This window comes from Coloeus monedula (assembly GCF_965178545.1).
Source record: "Coloeus monedula genome assembly, chromosome: 5".
NCBI classification, from domain to species: domain Eukaryota; kingdom Metazoa; phylum Chordata; class Aves; order Passeriformes; family Corvidae; genus Coloeus; species Coloeus monedula.
In genome coordinates this window covers 14,895,889-14,911,953 of record NC_138785.1, presented here as the reverse complement: position 1 = coordinate 14,911,953, position 16,065 = coordinate 14,895,889, and the positions used below count along the sequence as shown (strand labels likewise).

Here is a 16,065-nt window from a genome sequence, read left to right as displayed (position 1 = left end):
ATAAATGCAGGATCAGAGAGATGCTTTGAAATTCCCAGAGATACCCCACTCGTAAACTGCTACATGGGAGCAACTTTTAACAAAGTGTCTTTAAAAAGTAAAAAAAAACAAACAAAAAAAAACCCTCACAGAATTTGTGTTGGCCATCAAACAATATATTAAATGTAAACCAGACACAGAAGAGAGCATCCCAAAGTCTGTTTTCCCCCAAAAAATTTCACAATGTAACTTAGTATTTTTGCCTACCCCAGAGATAAGAGCTAGTATTTCCAACTCCAATCCAGTTTCTTATAAAAAGCATGGGGTTTTTTATCCCTGGCGCAATTCCTTCCTACTGTTGTCACTAGGTGTCATTTCAGAGCATAAACTTGTATTTTAAGCAGTCTCACTACATAAAGATACAGTCACCTGCAAGGGGCCATGAAACCTGCCTGTCTACATAACTTTAGATGTTTCACACACCGTTCTTTTCTCTTTTTAACTTTAGCTAGTCAGCAACACACTTTATCATATATCAACATATTTACCATAGATGCAAGATTGTGTGTGCCACTACCAGATCATAATTGATTAGAGGTAAGACTTTCACATCATTAAGTACACTTTTGTCTACCAGACATACCCACAAAAGCAAGGAGATGAAAAATCAATCCACCTAGAAACAGAGAGCCACTGACACACTGAGGTCACTTGAAACTGCTGAAGGACAAAATATTTTATACTACTTCATAATCTTTTCCTCATATATTTAGCCCCACCTACTGAACACAAAACCTTTGGAAAGTAATGCCCACAAGTTATCACTGTGGAGCAGTCCAGACAGGTACATAAACCCTACAAAACTCTGCTCTTCCATTCAGAAGCCCAGTGTTGTCTACTGCTTCCAATCCCTTTTCATTCCCCTGTATATATTCCTTCATAAGACCACTTTGCTTTCAGCAGCAATGCAATAATTAGGCCCCAAGGTTAAGTGAAAGAATGTTAAGAGTTGTTACAAATGACTGGCACTTTGGAGGTGGAAAAAGAATAGTGTCCATCGGGCAGTGGAAAAGTAAAAGGGCAGAACAGCAAGTAATTCAACTTTTAAGTAACTCACTTTATAAAACACACCACAGCTTAAAAGGGGGTTCTTTGGTTATTATTTGAGTGACTTTGTAGCTATATGGGAAAAAGAACACAGAACAGCAAGTGACTGAAGGGCTGCTATCAATGCTCAGTATTTCATTAGTGTACACGTTATCAAATTAGATTGTACAGCTTCCTCTGATAAGAAAGTTTTGTAGGTGGCATCTACCTATGTCAGCCATCACTGCTGCAAGTGCCCAATTACTTCCTGTGTAGTTAACCTTCTGTACACCAATTCAAATCAGCACAAGCTCCACAAACCTTTAGAGTCAACAACAGCTAAAAAATAATTCATAAATGCAGTAGCCACTTCTGTACCAGACTGCCAGACAAATGCTATTTGTGTGGCTGAAACCATGCAGCAATGAATACTGAGAATTTTTTGATAAAAAAGCACCACTCAGACTAAAACATCATGTTATTTGACATCAACTGCTCGCTTGCAGCAAAGAGCAATGAGAGGCCTCAAAGAGGAAGTGCCAAAAGCACTTGGGCAGCAGTGGGGAGAGAGGCGTGGCAAGTTCTAACTCAGTGTCCCCCTTCTACCAATTTGCCCCTCTGTCTCCATCCTCCTCATGCTCCCAGAACAAGTCCTGTTTAGCATCACAAGGAGAACACAGTATTTCCTTTGAGACAAGAGCAAGGGGCCAAATGCTGGCACACCCCATCTGTGTCTCATCTGGCCAGACACCACCACTGTCTCTTCCCTCACCAGTGATAGGGCAGTGTGAGTGGAGCAGACAGGCTGTGACAGCTGCACCCACACCCCTGGCACCACTGCACTCCCTTCCTGGCTCAGCTGGTATTTTGAACAAGGCAGCCACAGACTGCAAAGACATCAGAGCCAGAGGAAGTTTGGGAATAAGCAGAGGACCAGATACTGATATGGTAACAACGGATCCCCTTGCACCAGACTGACTGCAGGATTTCTGGAAACAACCAAGGCTTTCCTAGAGGCAAGAATGCAAGGGTTTCAGGATTCTTTTCTTTTGTTTTCTTTGCAGTTGTTGGGAATCCTGAAGAGGTAAAAGGCACTAAGTCCAATAAAAGACAGTTTTGTTTACTATGCTTGGGAAAGTATAAGGAGCTAATGAGACTGTGATATGAGGGACACCAAAATTATTATCAGGAAAGAGTGACTTTATTCCAAAATGAAAAAAAAGCAACAAAGCAGGAAATCTCCTTTTTGAATTCACTGCAGCATTTGATTATTCAGAAATGTAGAAATTTATTACAATGAAACAAACAAAGTAAATCTAACAGCTTAAAGGCATACTTCTACTGAACAAGTCACAAAAAATTTTTAAAGTAGGCCTTCGGCAGAAGAAGGCAGAACACAGATCTAATTTCCTAAATGAATATGGGAATTCTCTAGGTAGAAGGACACTCAGATAATTACTCCATTGGTTTTGATCCATTTGTAACTATTAGTAAACCAGTAAGTATTCTTTTGCAGGCCCACAATAACAGAGAGTAGATACAACTTTGTGATGAATACACCTGCTAATCTACATATCATTATTTTAAGTTATTTAATGTCTGTTTTATTTCTTGAGCTCTTTAAAGCCAACTAAATATGCACAGTAGTCCTCATCTGCCAGTGCTACACTCAGTAGTTCTTGTGAACTGAAGTGTGGGTTTTCCTGTTCTTTACAAATACCTGAAGTAAAATTAAATTTGTAAGTATGTCACATGTTACATTACCTGTCAAAGGAATGGAACTGCACAGGCTGCTCAGCAGCTCCGTTGCCAAGAACTCCGAGGAAGGTTGGTGGCAGAAGAGCAGCATCCACGGCAGTCCCGTCAGCTGGTGTGCTCACCAAGCTTCTCAAGATGTCCTTCACATTGACATTTTTTGCAGCTGGCACAGAAGCCACAGATTTACTCTCTTCAGTTCCTGTCTCACTTCCGCCCTCCTGAGACTTATTGACTTCTAACGAGAGTGTGCACAGGACTTCACTGACTGCATCTGGGCCTGCACTGACACTCAGAGGTCCTGCTTCAGCAGCACTTCCTGAACGGTTGGTTTGTGCTGGAGCTGCTTCCTCCCCAAGACCAGAATCCCTTCTTTGCAGAGATGCTGTACCTTCTGAATCTTCAGTGGAGGCTGAAGCACCAAAAGCAGCAGATGGGTTTTCCATAACTGTTCACACCAAAAGAACAGAAAACACATTTTAAGGTCATTATCAACAGAGATGCATTCACTCCATTTGTCCTGAAGAAGACTTCTACAGCATTTTAAGCCACATTATTTAATTTGGCCAAATAATTAACAGTTCACCTGCAGCAGGAGTCTCATTACTTTCATTTTCTGATTCCTTGAGTGACTGGCTTTGGTTTGGTGGTCGTCTTTCATTCGGGGGTTCCAGTATATCTCTGTATTTCGAAACCATGAGCACAGAAATAAAATATACAACAGCCAAAGCCAAAAACTGAGCCTGTTTACTATCCTCCTGTAAAAAAGAGACACACACAGATTTTTCCATTACAATTTCAGCAGCATGTTTATTTTCCTTTGAAGTATGCCCAGCGCTACCATAAACAGACCAAGAGGAAGCTGATGTATCAGCAATGGAAGAACAATATTCTCTAGTCACAGTTTGTCTCACCTACACAGGTAAGGAATACAGCACTTGTATTCAAGTGGCACTAATCCTTTCATTTTTCATTTATAAATATGCTAACTTCGGCTAAGGTTGTGTGTTTTGACTACATGTTTCAAATTCGTGTAAGGTCTAGGCCCCCTTTATTTAACGGTGTTTCTTCTGTTATATTTCCTCAAAAATGCCAAGATATTAACAGCATTTACAACCAGGCGAGCATTCTCCACAATACTGTGTCATATTAATGAAGAAAGTGGAACGAATTCCAGAAGCAGTGTTAAGGTTTTATTTCATTATCAGATAGTCCAGATGGATGTAATCTACTACGTATACTCTAAACAAGAACTGACAATATGCATTTGCATTACAGCTGTAACTTTATGAAGAGATTTTAAGAAAACCTTAAAAACAAATCTTAATATGAACTATGCCACGTTCCTCCCCAGAGCACTCAGTGGCTCCTAGTGAAACGGAGGCAAAACTGGACATTACGATTTAGCCTAAGCCTGTCCCTTTTGGCTACCAAAGGAAGAAAAGCTTCATACACTTTGGGATCCCAGGAGAACAGAGCATTTGGATCCTCACTGACTAATCAGTAAAAAAATGAATGTTTGGACTTTTTTTACCCCTCATTTACATCAGGGCTCAGGTAACATTCAATTTTTTCCTCTGAGCAGTTCAAGAAACTAAGTTACATTATAAAGCTCATTCTATCACAATTGTAGCACCTATCAAAGCTCCTTATTCCTTGAAGAGCTCTTTAAAAAGCTATACTGCGAGACGTTTATGTCTATTAAGAACAGATAACATAGGCAGATCCTATCCACTGCACTGAAAAAACAACCTATCTTCCCCTTGGCTTGACCCAAAACCTTAACTTTCATAGAACAATGACAGGGTGAGATTGAGGAAAGCTGCCTACAATGGTAAGGATTGTAAAGAATTTTCTTGCTAGATGAATTTTCGCAGGACAGTTTCTGACTGTACTTAATAAAGTGGTGATCCAATCAATCAGCACCACCTTATTTTTTCTGTGTTTGTTGAACTGCTTGAAATAAAGCCCAGGGACCACTATAAGTACTGCTACTGGTGGGTAAGTGGATTCCATCAGAGTTCCTGCTATAGAACTCAAATTCAAATTATGCCACTCCTGGTTCTAAGTGCTGAACATAATGTAAGAAACTGTATGCAAATAAAACACTTAGATGCAAGAGCAAACAGCTCAGACAAAAACTATTCCAAACCAGACCTTTCTAAGTCTACTTTTTCCCCACAGCTCAACAGCTTAACCAAAAAGCAGAGCTGTTGCATCATTTTATATTTATTGTGAAACAGAGAGCCTGATGGATTGGATACACAAGAAAAGCAGAAGTTGTGGGTGGGTGTTGTTTTGGTGGGGGTTTTTTTTGAAGAAAAAGGTTCACAAAATGTGCTTGAAGGAATCATTAGGATTACTTTAATTGCCACCAGCATGGAAGAGTCACTTCTTGTTACTCTCTTGCACACTGATACTGAAGTAGGGGTTGGAGTAAGCTTGCTTCAATCTAATTACTGTAAAGAGAAAACTCAAAATTCTTCACTTTTCTGGACAGAAAAAAAAGTCACTGTATAAATCATTATACTTGCTAAAAAGTCCAATTATTGTAAACTAAGTTGTGGTGTCCAGGCTTGTGGCCACCAATGACTCACAGCCATTATAGCTGCTGTATTTGCTTACAGAGGTGTTTTTTCCAAGCAATCAATCTCAATTTCCTCAATATCAGCTATAAAGTTGCTGACACAGGGCAAAGATATTTTTAGTCAATTCAAGACTAAAAAACATATGCATACTTACAGCACACGCACACAAATTGGTTCCTCTGAGAGGAAGTCAAGGAATTAGAGATGACCTCTAATTTCTAATTAGCTAGAACAACATGAATTTTTCAAAAAGTACAAACATGTTTATGATACATAGTATACATAAACAGCTTGTCTATCTACATATCTGTACTAAACACAACATACTTAATATACAGTAGGCAGAATTCCAGAGAATCAACTCTTAGCAACACAAAGAGCCAGATCAGGAGACAGTTGGGTTTCACCTCTCCCTCTTTCTCTTCCCAAACATTACAACAGCTGTAGAGTATTACGAGTTCCTAATTACTGTGAGCAGTATTCCCTTTTTGTACACCCAATTTAGCCAAACTGTGTTAAACAGAGGAAGCGTTCAGCAAACAGATACAAGCAGAAATGTAGCTCCAAAGAAAAGCACATTATTTACTTACTATATCTCTGAACACAACTGCTCGGAGGCGATTAATATCCATATCCTGCAGAAGTCTGTCATGGTCCCGTATTGGAGAAATGCCACCCGTCACAATGTCCACTGGACTCTATTAAAAAAATCCCAATTGTTTAAGATCCTGGTTCTAAAAGCATTCTACCAGAAATCATTAAGCATGTACAATCGCCCACTGTACATCATATTGTCATAACTAGAGCACAAAGATGAGCTATGCATTTCATCTTTAAAGAAGAAAAAATCTGGCCAATTCTTGTGACAGATTTAATTTCCAGTGTTTGTGCCACACCACTTCAGGTCTGTTAAAATATCAGTGGTGCACGGACAAATCTAAAAACGTATCCCTCTGTGCAGAGTAATCATTATTGACTTCTGTGTTTTTGAATGTGGTCTTAAACTTGCCTTTGCTGCAGACTTTCCTGATCCTATAAAGCCTTGCACTGCTTTTTGGCTCTTCCCAGTGTCACCAATAGGCTTCATCTGTGCATGCTGCTGACACTCCAAGCAATTTCTTACTGCTACTGCACATACTTGAGGGGAAAAGAAAGGTTAAGAGTTATTCTGAGAAATAGTATTGTTCTATATTCCCTTACAGAAACGTACAGTACAATTCTGTTTACCACTTAAAACTAAAAAGTTTACACACATTAGTAAAATATTTTGCCTCCATAAGTTTTAGAGAGTTGCAAAATAATGCTCAAAATTCTTTAATAATTTATAACTAATACCGAATGCTGAACTATTAGAACATATATGCTGTACCTAATGGATACTTCAAGGTGATCAAGTGAGCATCCCTCCCTGCAATTTTACCATGCACACAACCACGGAGTGGGTGGGGTGAAGACAGCTAAATTTCACAGACTTGCAAGGGAGAAGACAAGTGATACACTAGTGAAACAAATGGCAACGTTTGCTTCAAAACATTCTGTTACTCTTGGACTAAATGCTCTGAGTTACACAACTTTTTTTTTTTTTTTTAGCTGCACATTTGCATCCTGTTTCATCTTCTAATACTTATTTTCAAAGGAAAAAAGAACTACCCCACCTCTATACCTGTTTGCATCCCATAAATCTTGTTTTACCTGCACAAAGTTTTAATTGCCTAGAAAGGGAGAGGAAGGCTAGTTACTGTTGATGCTCTGAGCTGCTCTGGCACTCATGCAAATTAAACTTTTCATTACAGAAGTCTTACAGCATGCAACTAAGCATGAATACTCTCCTCCAGTATTAACCACCTGGAGCCTGCTATGATCTCATATGTTCTCATTTTCAGAATATTTGTTACTTTTTTAGGTAACTGACTATTTTCTTTCAATCCAATTTGAAGCAAACATACTGTAATAATTGGATTCAATTACTGCCCAATTTGAATCCTTCAGAAATTTACATTTTAGTTTCCACCATACCTTCATATACTGACCTTCAAGTGTTAAATCTCTTTTCTAAGTATTGCAAAGGTTCATTTTTTTAATATAGTACAAGATTACTTTTCTTAAAGCTGCTGTATTCCCAGCCTTGATTATTTGGGGAACTTTGGCAAAAGAAATATCCTCATGGATAAAATGAAAACAGGCTACCAAACTTACTTTATTTAAACTTTTAAAGAAGAATACATTTGCACTGCATAATACAGTAAAACTGTAAAAGATCTTAATGTCTGACTAAATTTAATCTTGATTTAACAAAACAATGGACAGGAAAAAAAATAAAGCTAACAGCTGCTAACTATTTAGTAACTGCAAGCTCCTATGCTCATTAAGTGGTCTTATTTGCTTACCCAGACGAAGACATTGTCGCAGAATTCCTCCAGATGACATATTTTTCTCAGACTCAATTTCAGTGAAACCAAGAGAGCTTGCAAAAATTAACACATCCACAAGGTTGATTAACCTCTGGAGAAATGTTAAAGATGCTTCTACTGAAAGTCCTTGAGTTGGCTCAATATTCTCCAATTCATGCTACACAGAGAAAAATTGAAAGCAACATTTACTTCTTCACAAAGGTAATATTCCTACAAGCTAGATGAAGAAAAATGTGTGCTGGAAGTCCACTACCAGTCACATTCAAAAGTAATAATTATTTATATTCTAGGAACAATCATTAGTATTGGGATTTAATCCCATTCCAGACCACTGTGGGGCAACAAAGCCAGGAAACTCCTTGTTATGTCTTCAGGCAAAGAAGGCAAGCACCCATATTTACCTCAGGAAAAGCACAGAGGGAGCAAAGGGAGGAAAGAGATGCCTGTGGAAATATCCCACACACACTTCCTGTTTCCCAAAAGGACAGCTATAATAATCAATACACTCCATAAAGAAAGGCATCCTCCCACAAGTGAGGAATTTTCAAATAAAAATGGAATTTCTTACAGTAGCAGATGTGGCAGCAGAAAGCAATGGCAAGATACCACCACAGGCCATGATCATGTTGTCCATCACTTGAGAGATGAGGTGGATCGTGTTGTGCACAAACACCACATTGTCACTGCTATTCACAAAGTCCATCACAGTTTTTGTAGAATGGCTGTCCAAAAATAAAAAAAAAAAAAATCAGAGTAGAGCTTTATTTTTGAGGTATTTTAACATACTTATGTTTTCACAAAACTAAAACCAGACACAGCAGTGGGGCAGCAAACAAAACATGACTGTAAAGGTCAACTGATGTATCTCAATCCAAACCTAAAACTACATTTCCTTTCTGTTCATAAACTGCTCAAGATCACAGGTTGCTAAAAACACCAGAATGATTGCTGGTCTATGACTACTTGCTAGCAAAAGTCACTGTATCAGAAAACGGAATAAAGTCTCCTGGAACTGTGCACTAGATTTGAACTTAAATCTTTGGAAAACTAAAGCAAATACTAAGGATTTCTCAGAGAAATTAAAAATCAACAAAGCACAAAAACTCATACAAAAAAACTTTTCAAAATAGAAGCTAAATTAGAAATATATTTGAGCTATATCTGATGATGTCCTGACAGGTTAACTAAAACACATTCTAAAAATTATAGTCAGACAAAAATTCACCTCAGTTTAAATTGTCTGAATCACTTAAATACTCTATTTCTTCATCCTGGTATTCCTTTTTTTCAGGTCACTACAGCTATATGGTTCAATTTAAAATAGACATTCACTACTACAAACTACCAATAGACACCACTTTTCAGTTATTAAATCTTAACATTGAATCACAGAACTACCACTGTTTTCAAAGATCTTCATGATTACATTCCAGATCCCTGTTAGAAGTTTATTTTCAAATTAACATCTCTGTATTCACAGAACCTATCAAAGCAGCAACTCAGTGTGTGTAAATGCAGAAGTAAGAAATACTATTTTGGATACATTATCTTTCTTATCCACATTTAGATACTAATAGAAGACACAGGCCCTTACACACATTAGGAGAACTAAAATCTTGGTTGAATAAAAATCAACAGCAAGACTGCCATTGACTTATACGCAGCAGGATTTCAGTCGAAATCTGTGTACAGGTCCTGAGCCAGTGCACATTTATGTCTGTAAAGAACCTTAAAAATAAAACCTGAGAATAACTTGGTATAAGTCACAAAATAAGTAAGGCTACTGAATAATGAGTAAAACACCAGATGTCCAAAACTCCAAGTCAATGAGCCTCTTATAAATGAACCCAGTCTAGATCACTCCATATAAAGCCCAGGATGTACCTTCTCCACATCTGAATATCTGTTTCTATGGAGAAGAGCAGGTCTGTGAGCAGGCGCTGGTGCATCAGTGACCACTTGAACTCAGGAATACGGAACACAGTTGACCTCGTGTCTCTCCTCTGCCCATCCGATGGAGCAGCGAGCTCTTGTCCCGAGGAAACCTGCTGCCTTGAGAGCTGAATGCACAGTTTGCAGACAAAACAGAAAATAAAACACAAAAACCACACCCTGGTTATTACTTCCCATGGTACACACTGAAATGCATTTAATAGACTTGAGATTTCAGATATCCAACAAGTCCAGACTGAGTACATGGTTCCAAATAAAGCTAGAACTATTACACAAATGCTATTTAATGGATATACCAAAACTACAAACTACTCTACAGCTGCACTACCACACCTGCCAGTCTAGGCATTCACAAGCAGCCACCCAACCTTACCACAGGGGGAGAATATGTTGCTGTTGACAGTGGCTTTCCTCCTTTAAGGAAGAATGGTGCAGAATGAAGAGCATCCATTAGGAGGTATCTCTGCAGAAGGGAAGTACTCAGAGACGTGACTATTTAACCATGAAAAGCTGGATTAGAAACTGAAGACTAGAGGGGTGGAGCACTGCAGCACACAACAGAAGCCCAGTCTTAATTTATACTTGTACAAAAAAGGTACAGTGACATGATGTAGTGACAAACCTATCAATTTTTATAGTTTAAAACAAAAAAGATTAAGTGTCCATCTAACCACGCACTCAGTTTATATCAGCATTCATACGTGGATATACAAAAATCGTGGAGACTCCTCAGTACGCAAATTAATAAGAATTATGGCTATTTTAACCCAGGGTTAAAAGTATTCTATAGATAACTCACAAAATTCACACACATTAAAATCCCCAAATGTTTGGGCACACTTTCTCAAAAAATTCATAAAAAAACAACTTCCTTTTATTTTTAAGTTAGACAGATGAAGGACAGGTACAATTTACCTCAGGTATGGATCTGGGGGGCAGAGGTGCTTCTAGACATGTGTTAGCTTTCAGCTCCAGTCTTTCTGTATCTGATGCAACACTAGAAACATCAAGCTTGGCAATTCTTTTGTCAGAGGCTCCAGCAGGCTCTGCCACACGTGCATTTGCATTTTCCACAGTCCTTCTGGTTTCACTAGAAACTATGTTTCCTTCCTTCAGCTTCTTTTTTCCTGCAGAATCCGACTGAGTTCCTGCTTCTGGAATGGCAGAACTCACTGTCTCTGTCAAAGTCAGTTCTTGTTTCTTCTCATCCACACCTTCAGTATCCTCAGATTTCAAACACACAGATTCAGGTTGCTTCTCTGTTGTTTCTTCCTGCTTTGTCACTTTGCTTTCATTAGAGCCACATTCCTTGTTCCTTTCTGCAAACTCTTCTGAAGGTAAAGGCAAACTACTTTCATCCTTCAAATCAACAAAGTCATCTTCATCTTCCACCTCTACGGCTGATTTTTCCAGTTTTTCTGGACTTGTGGGAGTTTCTCGTTCCACAGGAGTTTGCATGGCTAAAGAAGCAGCAGCGACAGCAACTGTTTCTTCCACAAGCTCATCAGCTTTGCTAGAATCTTCAATTGCTTCAGCTATTCCACTACTGATTTCTGAGACACTGGGCTTCACTGTTTCTGGTTCTGGAGAAAACTCCACACAAGACACTGCTTTTAAATCCTGTGTAGTATCCCTATCCTCCCCCTCTGATTGCTCCTTATGATTAGACCCTGAATGAGTTTGTTGGCCACCATATGATGAGTTTTCTGTCTCTTTTTTTTCAGTTCTGCACTCTGTATCTCCATCAGTAACGCAGGAAGGAGCAGGAGCATCTTCTTTTAACTCCAAAGATTGTTGCTTTCCCTTGGTTTCAGTTTCTTTGCTAATCCCAGAGATTGTTCTAATTGGAGTCAAAGAATGTACTCCACTCCCTTCACCTCCTTTCCCTTGGTATTCCTTGTACATTTGAGAAAGACTCTCTTTGTGCATTTCAAAAGTTACCTAAAAGAACAGAGTTCAAAGGACATTAGAAATTATATATTAATGCCTGTTTTCCCTGAAAAAAAAAAAAAAAAAAAAAAGAAAAACAAAACCAAAGTCAATGTTCAAATCACAAATTTATATTGGATACTGTCCTTTTCATTAAGAAAACCTGCACACTGGAGATCATTTCAACTGAGAACAGGTTTTTTCTTATGTGTGCCTGTTATTCCTGGCTAAAAGAAATATTAAAAAGTAAAGCCGGTGGCAAAAAACCCCAACTAGACTGATCCAAAGGACATCCTAAGCATAACATCCACAGAATCAGATTATTAGATTAGATTAGAATTAGATTAGATTTGAAAACCTCAATTTTTTTGTGAAGGGGGAAGCTGTGACAAGTAGCAGAGCTTTCACATCATTTTGAGTATGCTCAAAAATCCACAAAGATAAATAAACTCTTGGAAATTTTACAGTAAAAAGTACAATCTCACAAAATCAGAGCAGAGAGGAGCACCTAACAAAGCCAAAATCATGTGGATTCCCAAATGACACCTAAAGTTCTCCAGAAGACATTTCCTCTGGTGAGTGCTATTCACCCCATCTCAGCCTGAGAACATCTACACAAACTAATTAAAGTGAAAAGACTTCTCTACTCCTTAGTTGAAAAAATTAATTGTTGTTTCTAGGTATATAAAAAAAAGTTACAGATAGAAAAATTCTTTACATACACGCTGATAAAAGGCATTTGCCCAAATAAATAGGTGTGTTACAAAAAAACAAAATACCACTAGACCAACTTAAGTTTTTATTACACAATTTATTTTATCCATACCTTTCCATTTAGGATTTAGATTTATCTTCCATAACACAAGTGTTTATTTATCTGTAAGCTTAGTTCTCAAAATTTTCCCAACATAAGCCCCACCTGAGGGGTTTTTTAAATAAATCATTTTCTGTATCATAAACATTTTCCACAGGCAAAGCAGAGTACTGCATTCCACTAAATATACAAACACACATTTCCTTATTCTCTTACATACTCAGCTCATTCATCTGGATTCCATCTAAAAATTCCATGTACATGCTATTCAAAGTGATGATTAGTCAGTAGGAATATTTTCCCTTAAGATGACACAGAGAAGACAATGAAATAATTTTTCAGATTAAAAAGATACCACACATGATAGTTAACAAATCAGAGATAAGCAAAGGAAGTAGATAAAAAATATTTTTGGTAGGTTCTGATGTCAATATCAGCTTTTTAATATACTATTTTCTCCTATCAATCAAGTATATTGAAGTTCTGAAGGAGCAATGCAATATTTTAACACAACCTGAAGCATATTATTCATTAAAGTTGATTTAATTGAAGCTTTAGTCTCTAGAAATAGAACTGGGATATCTCACTCCTCTTGTTTAAAAAAAAACAAGGTCTTCATGTACTAGTTTTCATTCAGTTATGTACAAAAAAAAAAAGAAGTGTGAATGATTACAAATGATTGAAAGTTCATCCATCTGCCACAATGGATCTATAAATTTTTTGATTCTAGGGTTTTGCTAAAAAGAGCACGTGGGGGGTATTATTACTTTAGAAATACTTCCTTCCTGAATTGTACCACAATCAGAATGTCAAAAGCAACACAAAATAGATCATGCTAATAAGATGCCCACTTTTCACTTGTTTTCCAAAACATGATTAGGCAAAGCTGCTACTTTAGGTCTAATCATTACTTTTCTGAAGAAGGAATCTTCACACCTTGAACTCATCTCCAGCTAGCTTTCCCTCTTACCTCTCTCCCTGTTGCTTCCTCCATTTCCAAAACTACTAAAAAGCTTTGTTCCAGCAAGCACTAAAGAGACATTTGACAAATAAAAATGTCATTGGTTGATTTCAGCAAAACTTCTACAAACTTCCCAGAAAGCACACTGCCGCACAATATGTAACAGTGTGAATATCCATATTTTCACACATCGTTCTAGTGTAAATCTCAAACTCACATGCAGGAGTAAAAGCTGCCAAGTTTATGCCTTTCCCTTTCTACTCCATGAACACAGTCTATAGGGCTGGCAACTACTTTTGGAGAAATGGGCAGTCAGTTGTATCGCAGTTTGTACAACCTGAGACCTACACTGTTGCTATAATGCTTTTTTCTAGTGTGCTACCAAGCCCATCCTCCTTACAAAAACCTATTGCAGCTTCAGATTTTTCCTTACCAGCCAAATTTATCATCTGGTTCACAGCCTTAAATCAACCCTGCTAGAAAATAAGTCAAATTCTGTTCTCCATAAGTCAGGATCGTGAGCTTGCTTTTACTCTCCTCCCTCCCCTCAGAATCTTGAACTCCACCATCTCATGGTCACCGTAGCCAAGGCTGCCTTTCACCTCTGCATTTCCAGCCAGCTGTGGTCAACATTTAAAAACACAGTGTAGGGTATAGGGATGCAATACCATTTCACAATCAATTTCATCTGAAACCTGGAACAGACAATGCTTTGGAGGCCATTAGAGCAATACTGAAAATGAAACTCTGCATTGCAGGATTTTTAATTGCTACTAAAAAGAAAAAGAAACAAAGACCAGCAAGGTCAATACTGACAACTTGTCTTCACAGATGGGTAATGTAAACTTATGGGCAAATAAATCCAAGCAAAATCTGATGAGAATATACACAGATTTCAGAACAATGCAAGAAACTGTAAGGAGAGAAACACTGGTAAAGAAAATCAGACAGTACAGAACTAAAGGAAAACATCACACCCCAATAAAACGCAAAATTCACTTAACAAGGATAGCAATTTCTACTTTTACTGTAAACCTCAACAAGAACTCATGTTACAATGTATTAAAATAATATCCTTTAAATCAAACTCTAAAATAGCAAGGCAGATAATTAGAGAGACCACATCCATTTTGAGTCTGGGGATTTCCTATATAACAAAATGATACAAATTTAAGAAGTTCTGTTTTGTAAAATTCTACTTTTCAACAAGGCTGTATAAACACTTCTGATCACTATATCAATCTGTAACTTGGTTTGACAGGAAACCAAGAAATAGTAGTACAACAATGGAGGTGCTGGACCATTCTTCCCCCACATTTCTATTGCATGACATGGCATTTATGAAGCACACAAGTTCACAAAGCCAAACAATACATACAAAACACCTAAGGTCAACAAAATCAGTATCAACAAAAATGCAAAATGAAGTGGAAATTATGATTACTAAAAGCAAGTGCACAGAGTATATAAAGGTATTAAAGATTAAACATTAGTATCTGCAAGCACGCAACAATTTACATGACAACTGCTACCTTGAAGAACCTTAAATGCACATACATAATTTTTTATTTTCCTTAAGGCATTTGCAACTGTAAAGCTGATAATACAAAATTAATTACCAGAAATTGTTCTAAATTAGTGAGCTAAAAGGCCAATCATCAATCTTCACCATCATTTGATGGTTAATCCATAGTTGTCTGCAATGTTTGGAATGCATCTCTATGCACTACCAGTTGAAGACACTGGTGAGCTAATAACTGCAACATTTGCCTCTGCCATTAATTTTAACTTAATTTGACATCCAACATTTACTAATTGCCAAGGAGAAAAATTAGCATACAGCAATGAGAAAGGGTAAGATGATTGACATTTGCATTAAAGAACATAGAGAGAAAATATTTTAACTATTCGTTAAGATTTTGGCCTTTTTTTCCATTTACAGGTGGGCAATTTCATAGAGTAGAGAGAGGAAGGGAATATCTTGCCAGACAGGACAGACAATTATATATATTGCTATTTCCTTCTAGACTGTGCTCAGTGCAAACCAGCTCCTGTGCTGGTTTAAATAAACTCTTCATAATAAATTAATAAACTCCTCATAATTCCAAAAAGCATCACAGCATTTTAAATCTTAACAAGGATTTTACTGACCTGCTTTTTCCACTTCTCCTCTACTAACACTAACTGTTCAAAAGTGTAATCCAATCTCCAAACACAAACAGGCCTGTTTAGACAGGAGACACCACTATCAGAGATTTCAAAACCAATTGTCCACTCAGCAAAGTAAAAGATACAAAGTTACTGTGTGCATCACACACTGAGTTACAGTCTGTAACCCACTGACCTGAGGAATCTCTGGTCTGTTTCTGAGTGGTTCACAGAAGAAAGCTAAGGAAAACAAGTTAAAATATACTTTGCAGGACACTACATATGAGAGGTTTCTAGGAGTCTAAACTTCCACTGCAAGCATGTTCAGTGATGTACAAGGTGGGGGGAAACCACTGTGCCAAGATGGTTTCATGTTCCTGTATCTTGCATTTTCACCTAAATAGTGAAATAGTGAATAGTTCTGGCTTTTTTTTTCATTCA

At 37.7% G+C, this 16,065-nt stretch overlaps 1 protein-coding gene across 4 annotated transcripts in view; it reads right to left on the bottom strand.

The window, feature by feature from the left end:
- The window catches only part of LRBA (LPS responsive beige-like anchor protein), a 372,381-nt gene that overhangs the window by 287,852 nt on the left and 68,464 nt on the right, over positions 1-16,065 (bottom strand). For 3 of the 4 annotated variants that reach the window (XM_082282108.1, XM_082282110.1, XM_082282109.1), the window contains exons 23-30: positions 10,688-11,713; positions 9,704-9,879; positions 8,388-8,541; positions 7,796-7,976; positions 6,418-6,545; positions 5,999-6,106; positions 3,407-3,578; positions 2,830-3,268 (exon numbers count right to left, since the gene is read on the bottom strand). In XM_082282108.1, coding sequence (XP_082138234.1) covers positions 2,830-3,268; positions 3,407-3,578; positions 5,999-6,106; positions 6,418-6,545; positions 7,796-7,976; positions 8,388-8,541; positions 9,704-9,879; positions 10,688-11,713 — 2,384 coding nt within the window. Of the gene's footprint in view, positions 1-2,829; positions 3,269-3,406; positions 3,579-5,998; positions 6,107-6,417; positions 6,546-7,795; positions 7,977-8,387; positions 8,542-9,703; positions 9,880-10,145; positions 10,236-10,687; positions 11,714-16,065 lie in introns of all 4 variants that reach the window. The other variant, XM_082282111.1, reaches the window with a different exon arrangement.